This window comes from Oncorhynchus mykiss, chromosome 26, assembly GCF_013265735.2.
Source record: "Oncorhynchus mykiss isolate Arlee chromosome 26, USDA_OmykA_1.1, whole genome shotgun sequence".
Lineage (NCBI taxonomy): Eukaryota > Metazoa > Chordata > Actinopteri > Salmoniformes > Salmonidae > Oncorhynchus > Oncorhynchus mykiss.
This window is the reverse complement of record NC_048590.1, coordinates 47,166,771-47,185,832: the sequence shown is the minus strand read 5'-3', so window position 1 is coordinate 47,185,832 and position 19,062 is coordinate 47,166,771. Positions and strand designations below refer to the sequence as shown.

The 19,062-nt window shown below is 42.5% G+C and overlaps 1 protein-coding gene across 13 annotated transcripts in view; it reads left to right on the top strand.

The window, feature by feature from the left end:
* Nucleotides 1-19,062, top strand: part of LOC110506951 (unconventional myosin-IXAa) — a 196,555-nt gene that overhangs the window by 147,890 nt on the left and 29,603 nt on the right. For all 13 annotated transcript variants that reach the window (XM_036963813.1, XM_036963820.1, XM_036963823.1 and 10 more), the window contains 6 exons: nucleotides 149-286; nucleotides 1,899-1,938; nucleotides 2,129-2,251; nucleotides 5,459-5,650; nucleotides 9,407-9,529; nucleotides 11,890-12,039. In XM_036963813.1, the coding sequence (XP_036819708.1) occupies nucleotides 149-286; nucleotides 1,899-1,938; nucleotides 2,129-2,251; nucleotides 5,459-5,650; nucleotides 9,407-9,529; nucleotides 11,890-12,039 (766 nt within the window). The remainder of the gene's footprint in view (nucleotides 1-148; nucleotides 287-1,898; nucleotides 1,939-2,128; nucleotides 2,252-5,458; nucleotides 5,651-9,406; nucleotides 9,530-11,889; nucleotides 12,040-19,062) is intronic.

Sequence of the window (19,062 nt, the reverse complement as noted above, 5' to 3'; positions counted from 1 at the left end):
TACAGGACATGAAATGGAGTCAATGTTGGTCAAGCATTTTCTTATTTAAGCTTTTTCCCAGCTCTTTCCAAGTTGTCCAGCTAAAATGAAATCTCTATTTTCTCAAGGCATATTTTTAACTGTGGATCATTTGAAACTTCCTAACCAGGGATGGTGTGGGCTGGAATGGGCGTGGTGGGCGTCAGAGCTGCCTGTCATCCAGCGGGTCCAACACGGAAGAGGACGGAGGAATTTTTGTCAACTCCACCAGCAGCAAGCTCCTGGAGAGAGCCCACGGCATCCTCATGTGAGTGACTCAACATCTTAGTTTAACCTCTCTGGGATATTCGGGACGGTAGCGTCCCACCTCGCCAACAGCCAGTGAAATTGCAGAGCGCCAAATTCAAAACAACAGAAATCCCGTAATTAAAATTCCTCAAACATACAAGCATTTTACACAATTTTAAAGATAAACTTGTTGTAAATCCAGGCACAGTGTCTGATTTTCAAAAAGGCTTTACAACGAAAGCACACCAAACAATTATGTTAGGTCAGCACCTAGTCACAGAAAAACACCGCCATTTTCCAGCCAAAGAGAGGAGTCACAAAAAGCAGAAATAGAGATAAAATGAATCACTAACCTTTGATGATCTTCATCAGATGACACTCATAGGACTTCATGTTACACAATACATATATGTTTTGTTCGATAAAGTTCATATTTATATCCTAAAATCAGTCAGTATACATTGGCGCGTTATGTTCAGTAGTTCCAAAACATCCGGTGATTTTGCAGAGAGACACATCAATTTACAGAAATACTCATAATAAACATTGCTAAAAAAAACTTTACAGAAAAAGCACACCATGCGATAATCTGAGGATGGCGATCAGACAAAAAAACAAGCCATACAGATACCCGCCATGTTGTGGAGTCAACAAAAGTCAGAAATAGCATTATAAATATTCACTTCACTTCATCAGAATGCACTCCCAGGAATCCCAGTTCCACAATAAATGTTTGTTTTGTTCGATAAAGGCCATCATTTATGTCCAAATACCTCCTTTTTGTTCGCGCGTTTAGTACACAAATCCAAACTCAGGAGGTGCAGGCAAGTCCAGGCGAAAGTTCAGACGAAAAGTCATATTACAGTTCGTAGAAACCTGTCAAACGAAGTATAGAATCAATCTTTAGGATGTTTTTATCATAAATCTTCAATAATGTTTCAACCGGAGAATTGCTTTGTCTGTAGAAATGCAATGGAATGCAGCTAACTCTCACGGGAGCGCGTGAGACTGAGCTCATGGCACTCTGCCAGACCCCTGTCTCAAACAGCTCTCATTCTCCCCTCCTTCACAGTAGAAGCATCCAACAAAGTTCTAAAGACTGTTGACATCTAGTGGAAGCCTTAGGAAGTGCAATATGACCCCATAGACACTGTATATTCGATAGGCAAAACTACAAACCTCATATTACCCACTTCCTGGTTTGATTTTTTTCTCAGGTTTTTGCCTGCCATATGAGTTCTGTTATACTCAGACATTATTCAAACAGTTTTAGAAACTTCAGAGTGCTTTCTATCCAAATCTACTAATTATATGCATATTATAGCTTTTGGCCCTGAGTAGCAGGTAGTTTACTCTGGGCACCTTTTTATCCAAGCCACTCAATACTGCCCCCCAGTCCCAAAGAAGTTAACACTGGTCACCCACCCACCACCAGCACTGCTTAAGTTACAGTCAGGACTGACTTTCTGTCTAAAACCTCCTACACCACTCCTTAAGTTACTGTCAGGACTGACTGTTTCTGTCTCAAACCTCCTACACCACTCCTCTTTATGCCCTATTTTGGCCTGGTAGAGAAGACGCAGTGTAGATATTCTTCTAAGTCCCTAAAACCATCTGCTCTCTTTTACCAGGAGAAACAAAAACTACAAATCAAAGCCCAGTCTTCCAAAGGTAAGCCACCTTGTTAAGCCACCTTGTTAAGCCACCTTGTTAAGCCACCTTGTTAAGCCACCTTGTTAAGCCACCTTGTTAAGCCACCTTGTTATAAGCCACCTTGTTATAAGCCACCTTGTGTTTAAACCGCTAGTGATGGTACTAGTGCTGACTCATACTGGCTGTGTGTTCTTCTCTGTTACCGCAGCACTTGCTTGACGTCAAGTCCCTAAAGTATCTCAGCAACCTGACGCTGCACGACCGCATCACCAAGTCCCTCCTCCACCTCCACAAGAAGAAGAAACCACCCAGCATCAGCGCTCAGTTCCAGGTCAGTCAGTCCCCCTTAAGCACACATCTAGGATCAGTGTATCTTTCCCAAATCATGCCCTTAACTATTAGGGCAAGGGTGCCAAACTTAAATCCTGGCGGGCCATGAGGCTGCTGGTTTTTGTTATATCTTTTAAATTCTTGTCCAATTACGCCCATTAAGACCTAGACAACAAAGTGAGAGGAGTTCCTAACTAATCAGTGACCTTAATTGATCAATCAAGTACAAGGGAGGAGCGATGACCCGCTGGCCCTCGAGGACTGGAGTTTGACACCTGTGTATCAGGGGATAAAATACAAAACTGACCTCAGATCAGTGGTTAGGGTTGACATCTCTCTGCTACACGTATCTGGGATGTGTATTGGAAGTGACCAGCTGAGTCCAGCTGACAGTATGGATGTTCTCTGGAACTCTGGGTGTTGTCCCATGAGCTGTCTCTTACAACCTCCTCCCTCTGCCTGTACGCCTGTCTGCCCGCCCAGTGTCGGGTCCCAGCCTGTGACGTCTTTTTAAAACCTCGTCTGTCTGTCTGTCCGCCCACTGTCAGGTCCCAGCCTGTGACGTCTTTTTCTTTTTATCATCCCACCCAAAAGACAACGATGACATCGTGTCTGGGTTGGGGGAAAAAGTACAATTTAATAGGCCATAAAAAGCATCTCTTGTCAAGAACATCCCCATGTCTCTGTCACTTTGGAAACTAGTGTGATCCCTGATGATGAATGTTCAGCTCAGTTGAGCAGATTTCACCATGTCAAAAAGAATATAATAAAAACCCATATTGCTATTTTATATTAAAAAGATTCTCTGGCACTTTTGTATACTTTTTAGCCAGTAGTTTGGAAAATAGTGCTCACGAGCCGAAAGTGTTCCCAGAAAATGGCGTACTACATGACATATGTGCTACACGTCATTGCTCTCGCCCTGCTGTGTGTTCATCATATGCATCTTGCCTGCTGTCTCATATGACAAGGGGCTGATGCTCATTGGTTGAACTCAAATTGCTGGACTATGTTGGGGGAAAATGTAGGGCAAAATGGTGCAGCACACCTTCCAGAAAGAACAGTTACTTTCAAACTAGGTTTAAAAATGACGTTGTAGTCGCCAAAGTAAAGGTAAATACTTACATATGGAAGTCCCCAGCTACTCTAAGACCAGCTGAGTAGGCTGATGAAACAGAAGGGGACGTTGTCAACTCATCTCAGTTATGATCGTCCCCTTTATCACAGCCGTAATCATCTCTCCATCCCCTCCCACCATCTTGTCTTTCTTAACTCCTCTGTTGTGTCTTTTCTCATGCCTGGCTGTCTCTATTGCTCCTGGCTCACAGTGGGGGAGGAGGAGTCCCAAATGACTCCCTATTCCCTACATAGTGCACTAGTTTTGACCAGGACCTGGAGTAGGGGGGCATTTGGGACGCAGTATGAGAGTAAAGAGGCGTGACCACCCCCACAACAACAATCCCATATCCCCTAGCCCTGGCCTGTACTCTAACCCTCTCTGGCTGGCAGGAAGCCTGGGCAGAAGGCTGCGAGTGGTGACATCACTTCCCACATCCTGTTGTGTGGCTGATTGCTTTCATCTTCTGAATGGAGTGGGGGGAAGTGCATTCCTGGCCACCGAAATAGCCACACACACACACACACACACACACACACACACACACACACACACACACACACACACATATATATATATATATACATATAGGGCAAAAAGGTATTTAGTCAGCCACCAATATTGTGCAAGTTCTCCCACTTAAAAAGTGGCCTGTAATTTTCATCATAGGTACACTTCAACTATGACAGACAAAATAAGAGAAAAAAATTCAGAAAATCACATTGTAGGATTTTAATGAATTTATTTGCAAATTATGGTGGAAAATAAGTATTTGGTCACCTACAAACAAGCAAGATTCCTGGCTCTCACAGACTTGTGAGAGCTCAACTTCTTTAAGAGGCTCCTCTGTCCTCCACTCGTTACCTGTATTAATGGCACCTGTTTGAACTTGTTATCAGTATAAAAGACACCTGTCCACAACCTCAAACAGTCACACTCCAAACTCCACTATGGCCAAGACCAAAGAGCTGTCAGACCAGAAACTAAATTGTAGACCTGCACCAGGCTGGGAAGACTGAATCTGCAATAGGTAAGCAGCTTGGTTTGAAGAAATCAACTGTGGGAGCAATTATTAGGAAATGGAAGACATACAAGACCACTGATAATTTCCCTCGATCTGGGGCTCCACGCAAGATCTCACCCCGTGGGGTTAAAATGATCACAAGAACGGTGAGCAAAAATCCCAGAACCACACGAGGGGACCTAGTGAATGACCTGCAGAGAGCTGGGACCAAAGTAACAAAGCCTACCATCAGTAACACACTACGCCGCCAGGGACTCAAATCCTGCAGTGCCAGACGTGTCCCCCTGCTTAAGCCAGTACATGTCCAGGCCCGTCTGAAGTTTGCTAGAGAGCATTTGGATGATCCAGAAGAAGATTGGGAGAATGTCATATGGTCAGATGAAACCAAAATAGAACTTTTTGGTAAAAACTCAACTCGTCGTGTTTGGAGGACAAAGAATGCTGAGTTGCATCCAAAGAACACCATACCTACTGTGAAGCATGAAACGTGGCTGGGTCTTTCAGCATGACAATGATCCCAAACACACCGCCCAGGCAACGAAGGAGTGGCTTCGTAAGAAGCATTCAGATGGACCTCACCCAGTCTTTTTCTTGTTGTCCGGCGCAAGAGAACCCAAGAGGACCCGTCTCTCTCCTCACCCCAACCCTCCATGCTACAGCAGCCAAGGACACACTAGCCTTTTATCCTAGACAGTCTTTTATTATGTGGTTAAAAAGGTTATAAAGATATGACAACAATTTATTCACACCAGACAAAACCACTTCTCCCTGCTATAAAACAAGCCACAGTACACCAACTAAACCACTCCTCCCTGCTATAAAACCAACAAAGCCAATGTGCCGTCCGTGTATTATTTCTGTCTGTTTATACGATGTTTTAATATATTTTTGGTGAAGTCAATGCCCTGGTATGTATTCACTAGGAACCAAACAGAAGCAAACGAAACAGGGAGGGGCCTACCTGAATTTGTCCAATAGAAATGTTTTCCGTTTGGAGTTATTAACAGTTTTTTTTTTAAATAAACGTTTTGGACTAATGATGGCACCCCTGATCTGTCCTACCACAGGCCTCTCTCAATAAGCTGATGGAGACTCTAGGCCAATCAGAGCCCTACTTTGTCAAATGCATCCGTTCTAATGCAGAGAAGCTGCCCCTGCGCTTCAACGAAGGCCTGGTGCTCAGGCAGCTCCGCTACACGGGTATGCTGGAGACCGTGCGCATCCGCCAGTCAGGCTACAGCATCAAGTACACCTTCCAGGTAAGCAGTTTTATACAGATGCACGTACTCAAAAAAACACACACACACACACACACACACACACAAACTAAAAATAACTTTTCCTATTCATGAAAATCGCAAGTGAAATGAAATAAATATATTCAAACACAAGCTTAGCCTTTTGTTAACAACACTGTCATCTCAGATTTTCTAAATATGTGTTACAGCCAACGCTAGACAAGCATTTATGTAAGTTTAGCATGGCATAATGCTATGCTAGGCTCTGCTGGCAGCAGGCAACATTTTCACGAAAATAAGAAAAGCAACCAAATTAAATCATTTACCTTTGAAGAACTTCCAATGCTTTCACTCAGGAGACTCCAAGTTAGATAGCAAATGTTCCTTTTTTCAAAAAATAATATTTTTGTAGGCGAAAAAGTTTGTTCATCAGTTTTGGCTGAGAAATCGACCGAAAAATACTTCAACTATAACCCCAAAACTTTTTCAAAATTTGCTCCATAATATCGACAGAAACACGGCAAACGTTGTTTAGGATCCATCCTCAAGGTGTTTTTAACATATATATTCAATAATATATCCATCAAGGCAATTGTTTTCTCATAAGAAGTGATTGGAAAAATGGCTACCTCAGTATTTTACGCAAGATTTTCTCCGGGAGACACCATGTGACCACTCGCCAAATATGGTACCCTACAGCCATTCTCCAATGGAAATGCCTAAAATGACGTCACAATGCTGTAGACAGCTTGGGGAATGCGTGGAAAATGTAAGCTCATTCGTAGCTCATTCACAGCCATATAAGGAGTCACTGGCATGAGGCGGTTTCAAAAAATGCGGCACTTCCTGATTGGATTTTTATCTGGGTTTCGCCTGTAACATCTGTTCTGTGGCACTCACAGACAATATCTTTGCAGTTTTGGAAACGTCAGAGTGTTTTCTTTCCAAAGCTGTCAATTATATGCATAGTCGAGGATCTTCTCGTGACAAAATATCTTGTTTAAAACGGGAACGTTTTTCATCCAAAAATTTAAATAGCGCCCCCTATATCCAACTGGTTTTAAGTACTGCAGTGCATCTCCTCATGGACTGCACCAGATTTGACTGTTCTTGCTGTGAGATGTTACCCCACTCTTCCACAAAGGCACCTGCAAGTTCCTGGACATTTCTGTGGGGAATGGCCCTCACCCTCAGATCCAACAGGTCCCAGACATGCCCAATGGGATTGAGATCCGGGCTCTTCGATGGCCATTGCAGAACACTGAAATTCCTGTCTTGCAGGAAATCACGCACAGAACGAGCAGTATGGCTGGTGGCATTATCATGCTGGAGGGTCATGTCAGGATGGGTACCACATGAGGGAGGAGGATGAGGAGGGGAGGAGGATGTCTTCCTCGCTGTAATGCACAGCGTTGATTTCCTGCAATGACAACAAGCTCAGTCCGAAGATGCTGTGACACACTGCCCCAGACCATGACGGAAACCTCCACCTCCAAATCAACCCCGCTCCAGAGTACAGTCCTCGGTGTAACGCTCATTCCCTCGACGATAAAAGCGAATCCGACCATCACCCCTGGTGAGACAAAACCGCGACTCGTCAGTGAAGAGCACTTTTTGCCAGTCCTGTCTGGTCCAGCAATGGTGGGTTTGTGCCCATAGGCGACTTTGTTGCCGGTGATGTCTGGTGAGGTCCTGCCTTACAACAGGCCTAGAAGCCCTCAGTCCAGCCTCTCTAAGCCTATTGCGGACAGTCAGAGCACTGATAGAGGGATTGTGCGTTCCTTGTCTAACTCGTGCAGTTGTTTTTGCCATCCTGTACCTGTCCCACAGGTGTGATGTTCGGATGTACCGATCCTGTGCAGGTGTTGTTACACGTGGTCTACCACTGCGAGGACGATCAGATGTCCATCCTGTCTCCCTGTAGCGCTGTCTTCGGCGTCTCACAGTACGGACATTGCAATTTATTGCCCTAGCCACATCTGCAGTCCTCACGGCGCTGTGTAGCATGCCTAAGGCACGTTCACGCAGATGAGCAGGGACCCTGGGCATCTTTCTTTTGGTGTTTTTCAGAGTCAGTAGAAAGGTCTCTCCTAGTGTCCTAAGTTTTCATAACTGTGACCTTAATTGCCTACTGTCTGTAAGCTGTTGTGTCTTAACAACCGTTCCACAGGTGCATGTTCATTAATTGTTCATGGTTCATTGAACAAGCATGGGAAACAGTGTTTAAACCCTTTACAATGAAGATCTGTGAAGTTATTTGGATTTTTACGAATTATCTTTGAAAGACAGGGTCCTGAAAAAGGGACATTTCTTTTTTTGCTGAGTTTATATACACACACACACACACACACACACACACATACACACATACACAAACATATATACATACATGCACACACACTCATCCCTAATTTACCCCATCTACCGGTCTGTCTCACATCGTAGACATTAGTCAGTTAATCTGCCGGTCTTCTATCCTGGAAACATGAAACAAAGAGTGCAAGTTTCAGTCACTCATTAGCGACAACGTTAACATTTTCCTTCTGTCCAAAGGTGGTGTGGACTCGAGCCCTGGTGCAATTTCCTCTATTCCTCAGTAACCTCTGAGTCATGTCCTCTGTTGCTCAGTAACCTCCGAGTCAAGTCCAACATCTGAGTCATTGTTTCCACTTCTTTCTGTGTTTCAGTTGGCTTGGTGATTGGGATCAGTTGTATGCAACTTATCGTGCTATTCATTGAGCAAACAATGGCGTCTGCTGTAAGAAATTACTTGCTTGCGATTTGAAGTGGTGGCCATATTGTCTCGAAGACTAAGTTTGATGTTTGTATGATAGTATTGTGGGACTATTAGGACAGTTGGGTAGAGTAATGTCACAATAATGTTATAGATTGTCTAGTGTCTAGCTTGTTACTGTACTTTTAGCAAATCCTTCAGTTTTATAGTAGCATCACCTTTTATTTTTGTGTATTGCTTGTCCTGTAAGGAACCGTTGAGCTAGTGTTTACAGCTGTGGAAGCCAAACATTAGATCACCGGGAAAAACCACTGTGATGGAACGTTTGTAATACACAACCTTGACGGTGAAACGAGAAGAAATGCCCCGCCCGTACGCTCATTAACTTACTCACAACACAAGCTAGTTTTAGCCTCAGCCTGACATTGTCATTTATCTGAATTCCCCTGACAGATTAGAGCTGCGGTCCTCTGTGATGATGAAAAATATCTGGAGCGCGTGTCATCTTCTGAAGACTGTCCTGAGGTCATGGTGGAGAACAGGGCCTCTATAGTCTGTAATGAAACACTCGGCCCTGTGGGGGTAATTGTAAAAACACAGCATTTGTTTCCCAGTCAGTCAGCCACACTCCTACAGCTTTCACCGGTTTCCCAGACTGCCCTACTGTGTTGACATCAGACAACGGGCCTCCGTTTGGAGGAGTGGGAGAGTGAATCTTTTTTTGATGATGTTAGTTAGTCTCCCTGTAAATATCACCATGGACTATCCCTAAAACCACATGTGCCCCGAACTGGATCTTGTCCTCAGACTAGCTGGTGATGTCACTTAGAAATGAACAGCTCCAATCCTCAGGGGCTGCAGTGTTTTGTGCTCCCTGCGACAGATTCAGACCAATGGAGAGAAGGCCAGTCAAACAGCTGATCAGTACAGTGCCATAGAGAAGAGTCAACCAGTAGAGACCGTGGCCGTTGTGGACTGCCTCCTACATTTATAATAACCGTTTTTTGTGTGTGTTTCTCATTTTCCCTCTACTTGCCTGGCAGGATTTCATCCGCCACTTCCACGTGCTGCTACCCGAGGGCACCAGTGCCACCCAGGAAGGCATCAGACAGTATCTGGGCCAGGTGGACCTTGCTCCCGATGGATACCAAGTTGGCAAAACCATGGTACTATTCACCCTACTGCCTGTCACTATAGTATATTTAAACCATGGTACTATTCACCCAGCTGCCTGTCACTATAGTAGATTAAAACAATGGTACTATTCACCCAGCTGCCTGTCACTATAGTAGATTAAAACCATGGTACTATTCACCCAGCTGCCTGTCACTACAGTAGATTAAAACCATGGTACTATTCACCCAGCTGCCTGTCACTATAGTAGATTAAAACCATGGTACTATTCACCCTGCTGCCTGTCACTACAGTAGATTAAAACCATGGTACTATTCACCCTACTGCCTGTCACTACAGTAGATTAAAACCATGGTACTATTCACCTAGCTGCCTGTCACTATAGTAGATTAAAACCATGGTACTATTCACCCAGCTGCATGTCACTACAGTAGATTAAAACCATGGTACTATTCACCTAGCTGCCTGTCACTATAGTAGATTAAAACCATGGTACTATTCACCCAGCTGCCTGTCACTACAGTAGATTAAAACCATGGTACTATTCACCCAGCTGCCTGTCACTACAATATATTAAAACCATGGTACTATTCACCCACTATAGTCACTATAGTAGATTAAAACCATGGTACTATTCACCCAGCTGCCTGTCACTATAGTAGATTAAAACCATGGTACTATTCACCCACTATAGTCACTATAGTAGATTAAAACCATGATACTATTCACCCAGCTGCCTGTCACTACAGTAGATTAAAACCATGGTACTATTCACCCTGCTGCCTGTCACTATAGTAGATTAAAACCATGGTACTATTCACCCAGCTGCCTGTCACTACAATATATTAAAACCATGGTACTATTCACCCAGTATAGTCACTATAGTAGATTAAAACCATGGTACTATTCACCCAGCTGCCTGTCACTACAGTAGATTAAAACCATGGTACTATTCACCCAGCTGCCTGTCACTATAGTAGATTAAAACCATGATACTATTCACCCACTATAGTCACTATAGTAGATTAAAACAATGGTACTATTCACCCTGCTGCCTGTCATTATAGTAGATAGATTAAAACCATGGTACTATTCACCCAGCTGCCTGTCACTACAATATATTAAAACCATGGTACTATTCACCCAGTATAGTCACTATAGTAGATTAAAACCATGGTACTATTCACCCAGCTGCCTGTCACTATAGTAGATTAAACCCATGGTACTATTCACCCAGCTGCCTGTCACTATAGTAGATTAAAACAATGGTACTATTCACCCTGCTGCCTGTCACTATAGTAGATTAAAACCATGGTACTATTCACCCAGCTGCCTGTCACTATAGTAGATTAAAACCATGGTACTATTCACCCTGCTGCCTGTCACTATAGTAGATTAAAACCATGGTACTATTCACCCAGCTGCCTGTCACTATAGTAGATTAAACCCATGGTACTATTCACCCAGCTGCCTGTCACTACAGTAGATTAAAACCATGGTACTATTCACCCACTATAGTCACTATAGTAGATTAAAACCATGGTACTATTCACCCAGCTGCCTGTCACTATAGTAGATTAAAACAATGGTACTATTCACCCAGCTGCCTGTCACTATAGTAGATTTAAACCATGGTACTATTCACCCAGCTGCCTGTCACTACAGTAGATTAAAACCATGGTACTATTCACCCAGCTGCTTGTCACTATAGTAGATTAAAACCAAGAGGAAGGGATAAAATGGAGACTTTTTAGTCAAGGTATCAACAATTGTATCCAATTGTCTTGTTTACTCTAGTATATTGTACCCCAAAGGGGATTGATCTGTTTTATTTGACAAATTTAGACTAGCCTTATCTATAGAAACGTTTGTGGCCAAATGCACATCCCTAAAACACAGGTGATGGACTAATGAACTATACTACAGCAGAACAGACATGCCTTGCATTGTCCTTATAGTTAGAAGAAAAAATGGTCCGTCATGTTTGTCTTGATGAGTGGTAGTTGACCATCAGTTTGAGTCACCACAGGGGTGGTGGAGATTCGGCCCTGCTTTAAGTTATTGAACTTAGTTAAATAAACAGAAAAATAAGGAGCAGTGACATTATATTACCAGCACTGTAGTCTTTCTGGGAGACAGGATGTTATAAAGAACATAGCCCAAGAATGGACAGGACCTCTGACACACACACACACACACAGACTGATAGATGGGTCCAGCACTATTCCTTTGGTTTGATGTCTATAATTAGCAGCCCATAGCTCCCATACCTGAAATTCTTGTTGCTCCTGTGTTTGATCATCCAGGGAGGGGGAGGTCCATACGTAAACAGTGAGAGTGTGTATATGTGTGTGTGTGTGTATGATGTGCCACTCATTGTGTCCACTGTCAGGTGTTCCTGCGGGAGGTGGAGCGTCAGCGACTGCAGGCGTTGCTTCACAGGGAGGTCCTGAACCGTATCGTCACTCTGCAGCGCCGCTTCAGGGCCCTGCTGGAGAGGAAACACTTCACCAGGATGAGACTGGCTGCCACAACTATCCAGGTAACCACCGTTCCCTTCTTATAGCCTCATCACCCAGGGGCAGTCTCCTTCTTATAGCCTCATCACCCAGGGGCAGTCTCCTTCTTATAGCCTCATCACCCAGGGGCAGTCTCCTTCTTATAGCCTCATCACCCAGGGGCAGTCTCCTTCGTATAGCCTCATCACCCAGGGGCAGTCTCCTTCTTATAGCCTCATCACCCAGGGGCAGTCTCCTTCTTATAGCCTCGTCACCCAGGGGCAGTCTCCTTCTTATAGCCTCATCACCCAGGGGCAGTCTCCTTCTTATAGCCTCGTCACCCAGGGGCAGTCTCCTTCTTATAGCCTCATCACCCAGGGGCAGTCTCCTTCTTATAGCCTCGTCACCCAGGGGCAGTCTCCTTCTTATAGCCTCGTCACCCAGGGGCAGTCTCCTTCTTATAGCCTCATCACCCAGGGGCAGTCTCCTTCTTATAGCCTCGACAACCCAGGGGCAGGGACAGTCTCCTTCTTATAGCCTCATCACCCAGGGGCAGTCTCCTTCTTATAGCCTCATCACCCAGGGACAGTCTCCTTCTTATAGCCTCATCACCCAGGGGCAGTCTCCTTCTTATAGCCTCGTCACCCAGGGGCAGTCTCCTTCTTATAGCCTCGTCACCCAGGGGCAGGGACAGTCTCCTTCTTATAGCCTCGTCACCCAGGGGCAGGGACAGTCTCCTTCTTATAGCCTCGTCACCCAGGGAAAATGAGTGGGAACAGGGCACCAACCCTGGTCCTGCTACAGTGGTATGAAGGATTTTGTTTCATTACAGTTAAATGGTCCTGTTACAGGGGTATGAAGGCGTTTGTTTCATTACAGTTAAATGGTCCTGTTACAGGGGTATGAAGGCGTTTGTTTCATTACAGTTAAATGGTCCTGTTACAGGGGTATGAAGGCGTTTGTTTCATTACAGTTAAATGGTCCTGTTACAGGGGTATGAAGGCGTTTGTTTCATTACAGTTAAATGGTCCTGTTACAGGGGTATGAAGGCGTTTGTTTCATTACAGTTAAATGGTCCTGTTACAGGGGTATGAAGGCGTTTGTTTCATTACAGTTAAATGGTCCTGTTACAGGGGTATGAAGGCGTTTGTTTCATTACAGTTAAATGGTCCTGTTACAGGGGTATGAAGGCGTTTGTTTCATTACAGTTGAATGGTCCTGTTACAGGGGTATGAAGGCGTTTGTTTCATTACAGTTAAATGGTCCTGTTACAGGGGTATGAAGGCGTTTGTTTCATTACAGTTAAATGGTCCTGTTACAGGGGTATGAAGGCGTTTGTTTCATTACAGTTAAATGGTCCTGTTACAGGGGTATAAAGGCGTTTGTTTCATTACAGTTAAATGGTCCTGTTACAGGGGTATGAAGGCGTTTGTTTCATTACAGTTAAATGGTCCTGTTACAGGGGTATGAAGGCGTTTGTTTCATTACAGTTAAATGGTCCTGTTACAGGGGTATGAAGGCGTTTGTTTCATTACAGTTAAATGGTCCTGTTACAGGGGTATGAAGGCGTTTGTTTCATTACAGTTAAATGGTCCTGTTACAGGGGTATGAAGGCGTTTGTTTCATTACAGTTAAATGGTCCTGTTACAGGGGTATGAAGGCGTTTGTTTCATTACAGTTAAATGGTCCTGTTACAGGGGTATGAAGGCGTTTGTTTCATTACAGTTGCATGCAAACAGGGTCTTGGTTAGTTGAATCAGGTGTGTTAGCGCCGGGCTGGTAGAAAGTCTGTACACCCTCTTCTGTGGCTCTCAGCACCATAGTTGGTGACATTAACTGTGTAAATTATCTATAGTACATCCAGGCTTGATACGTAGGAGTTTGTTTGTATATGTGATATTTATTTTGTATTTATTACATGAATTTAAGTGGGAAATTTGTTATTGAACTGAGGCAGGAATGCTTCTCATCCCAATGTTGTGTGTCAGTCCTCATCTGTGCAATCTTGCTCAGCCCGGTTTTGATGGGCCAGCAAGATATTTAATTTGTATGTGTTATGGAGGGATGTTTAGATTCAGAGCTCTTTCAGTAATCCTACAAAACCCCACAATTTATTTTTTGTGGAAAATTCTGTGAATTATCTAAACTATTTCTCTTGACCGTTCCTCAACTTTGTTTTGGATGTCATTCAACTTTCACGATCACAATCTAAGACTTATGCCAGATATTTGATCCTAGTAATTATGCAATTGTTGATTCAGTTCCGTTACAGTATCCAGCAGGAACCGAACACTAAGTCCTTTCATAAACAGGGACATTGTTGTACTAGAGAAGTTGGCTATGAATGGGAATGGATTTAACACACCTCGAGGATCGGTACTTCAGGGTTTTCAGTTGGCCTGCTTTGCTTTAGATCTTTGAGACCTTGGTGTGAATTAGCCAATCACTTATATTGATCAACGAGCACAGTTGGGGAGGTGATTAGTAGAGTGAGGTGTGGTGCCTGGTTGGAATGAAACCCTGCAATGGCACTCCAGGATCAAATCAAAATTAAATCAATGTTTATTGGTCGCGTCTAGAGTTGGACAGATATTTTAGCGGTTGCAGCTAAATGCTTGTGTAACTAGAGCCTATCAGTGCAGCAAAATTGGCAAACAAGTACACAAATAATAATTATCAAAAACTAGAAAGAAGAAATCCGGAATGTCAGAGCTAATCCAGTATGCACTATCAGTTATCCAAACTAATCCAGTATACACTATCAGTAATCCAAACTAATCCAGTATACACTATCAGTTATCCAAACTAATCCAGTATACACTATCAGTTATCCAAACTAATCCAGTATACACTATCAGTTATCCAAACTAATCCAGTATACACTATCAGTAATCCAGTATACACTATCAGTTATCCAAACTAATCCAGTATACACTATCAGTAATCCAGTATACACTATCAGTTATCCAAACTAATCCAGTATACACTATCAGTTATCCAAACTAATCCAGTATACACTATCAGTAATCCAAACTAATCCAGTATACACTATCAGTTATCCAGTATACACTATCAGTTATCCAGTATACACTATCAGTTATCCAAACTAATCCAGTATACACTATCAGTTATCCAAACTAATCCAGTATACACTATCAGTAATCCAAACTAATCCAGTATACACTATCAGTTATCCAAACTAATCCAGTATACACTATCAGTAATCCAGTATACACTATCAGTTATCCAAACTAATCCAGTATACACTATCAGTAATCCAGTATACACTATCAGTTATCCAAACTAATCCAGTATACACTATCAGTTATCCAAACTAATCCAGTATACACTATCAGTTATCCAAACTAATCCAGTATACACTATCAGTAATCCAGTATACACTATCAGTTATCCAAACTAATCCAGTATACACTATCAGTAATCCAGTATACACTATCAGTTATCCAAACTAATCCAGTATACACTATCAGTTATCCAAACTAATCCAGTATACACTATCAGTAATCCAAACTAATCCAGTATACACTATCAGTTATCCAGTATACACTATCAGTTATCCAGTATACACTATCAGTTATCCAAACTAATCCAGTATACACTATCAGTTATCCAAACTAATCCAGTATACACTATCAGTAATCCAAACTAATCCAGTATACACTATCAGTTATCCAAACTAATCCAGTATACACTATCAGTAATCCAGTATACACTATCAGTTATCCAAACTAATCCAGTATACACTATCAGTAATCCAGTATACACTATCAGTTATCCAAACTAATCCAGTATACACTATCAGTTATCCAAACTAATCCAGTATACACTATCAGTAATCCAAACTAATCCAGTATACACTATCAGTTATCCAGTATACACTATCAGTTATCCAGTATACACTATCAGTTATCCAAACTAATCCAGTATACACTATCAGTTATCCAAACTAATCCAGTATACACTATCAGTAATCCAAACTAATCCAGTATACACTATCAGTTATCCAAACTAATCCAGTATACACTATCAGTTATCCAAACTAATCCAGTATACACTATCAGTTATCCAAACTAATCCAGTATACACTATCAGTAATCCAAACTAATCCAGTATACACTATCAGTAATCCAAACTAATCCAGTATACACTATCAGTAATCCAGTATACACTATCAGTTATCCAAACTAATCCAGTATACACTATCAGTAATCCAGTATACACTATCAGTTATCCAAACTAATCCAGTATACACTATCAGTAATCCAAACTAATCCAGTATACACTATCAGTAATCCAGTATACACTATCAGTTATCCAAACTAAATCCAGTATACACTATCAGTAATCCAAACTAATCCAGTATACACTATCAGTAATCCAAACTAATCCAGTATACACTATCAGTAATCCAGTATGCACTATCAGTTATCCAAACTAATCCAGTATACACTATCAGTAATCCAGTATACACTATCAGTTATCCAAACTAATCCGGTATACACTATCAGTTATCCAAACTAATCCAGTATACACTATCAGTAATCCAAACTAATCCAGTATACACTATCAGTTATCCAAACTAATCCAGTATACACTATCAGTAATCCAGTATACACTATCAGTTATCCAAACTAATCCAGTATACACTATCAGTAATCCAAACTAATCCAGTATACACTATCAGTTATCCAAACTAATCCAGTATACATTATCAGTAATCCAAACTAATCCAGTATACACTATCAGTTATCCAAACTAATCCAGTATACACTATCAGTAATCCAGTATACACTATCAGTTATCCAAACTAATCCAGTATACACTATCAGTAATCCAAACTAATCCAGTATACACTATCAGTTATCCAAACTAATCCAGTATACACTATCAGTAATCCAGTATACACTATCAGTTATCCAAACTAATCAAGTATACACTATCAGTAATCCAAACTAATCCAGTATACACTATCAGTTATCCAAACTAATCCAGTATACACTATCAGTAATCCAAACTAATCCAGTATACACTATCAGTTATCCAAACTAATCCAGTATACACTATCAGTAATCCAGTATACACTATCAGTTATCCAAACTAATCCAGTATACACTATCAGTAATCCAAACTAATCCAGTATACACTATCAGTTATCCAAACTAATCCAGTATACACTATCAGTAATCCAGTATACACTATCAGTAATCCAAACTAATCCAGTATACACTATCAGTTATCCAAACTAATCCAGTATACACTATCAGTAATCCAGTATACACTATCAGTAATCCAAACTAATCCAGTATACACTATCAGTAATCCAAACTAATCCAGTATACACTATCAGTAATCCAAACTAATCCAGTATACACTATCAGTAATCCAAACTAATCCAGTATACACTATCAGTTATCCAAACTAATCCAGTATACACTATCAGTAATCCAAACTAATCCAGTATACACTATCAGTTATCCAAACTAATCCAGTATACACTATCAGTAATCCAAACTAATCCAGTATACACTATCAGTTATCCAAACTAATCCAGTATACACTATCAGTAATCCAGTATACACTATCAGTAATCCAAACTAATCCAGTATACACTATCAGTTATCCAAAAGCAATCTGTATTTACACCTAAAATATCTACTTAAGAATATGTACAGCAGTATATATATTACAGTGAGCCATGTCAGGAATCCAGTATATAGATATTCAGTGTGAATAAACAGTGTAACAAAATGCAATGTTCAGTAGTAGATATATTAGAAAGAGATATGTGAAGAATACAGTAAATGAATACACAGTGTGAAAAACAGTATAAAAGAAACAAAAAATGAAACACAAAATGAACAAAGTGGATCAGGGCATCTACCCTTGTTACCCTGCCTTTCACCCTTTAATGTTTCCCTGTTCAACACTTCTCCCTCCCTGCTTGGAGAGGGCCTCGTATTATATCTGTTCACACTGGAACCACCTAATTGGTCCTTTGGAAAGAGACTCGGGTGCTTTGTCTGGTTGAAAAGAAAAATAAATCCAATCAATGGGTAGAAGTGTTAATAGCCAGAGACTGAGGGAGAGAGCTAACAAAAGGAAATAAAGCATCTTATGGAGGAGTTGTGATGATGTTCCCAGAGCAGGAGAACAAAAGGTCTGTCAAACAGTTCATGCATTTCTTTTATCTCTGCTGAGCCTGCTTTTGCTCTTTGTGTAGTCATCCAAGTTTGGATAGCTTTGTGTCCTGTTTTGACAACATTTTCCCTGACTATACTAAACATTATTTTATACAGTAGTGCCAAATCCCAGCCCCTCCTAGCCCCCCAGGCCCTCCTAATACTGCTAAGCCCCCTAACACACCTAGCCTCCTAGCCCCCCAGGCCCTCCTAATACTGCTAAGCCCCCTAACACACCTAGCCTCCTAGCCTCCCAGGCCCTCCTAATACTGCTAAGCCCCCTAACACACCTAGCCTCCTAGCCCCCCAGGCCCTCCTAATACTGCTAAGCCCCCTAACACACCTAGCCTCCTAGCCCCCCAGGCCCTCCTAATACTGCTAAGCCCCCTAACACACCTAGCCTCCTAGCCCCCCAAGCCCTCCTAATACCGCTACGCCCCCTAAACTCCTAGCCCCCCAGGCCCTCCTAATACTACTAAGCCCCCTAACACACCTAGCCCCCCAGGCTCTCTTAATATCGCTAAGCCCTCCTAACACACCTAGCCTCCTAGCCCCCCAGGCCCTCCTAATACCGCTAAGCCCCCTAAACACCTAGCCTCCTAGCCCCCCAGGCCCTCCTAATACTGCTAAGCCCCCTAACACACCTAGCCCCCTAGCCCCCCAGGCCCTCCTAATACTACTAAGCCCCCTAACACACCTAGCCCCCCAGGCTCTCCTAATACCGCTAAGCCCCCCTAACACACCTAGCCTCCTAGCCCCCCAGGCTCTCCTAATACTACTAAGCCCCCTAACACACCTAGCCCCCCAGGCTCTCCTAATACCGCTAAGCCCCCTAACACACCTAGCCTCCTAGCCCCACAGGCCCTC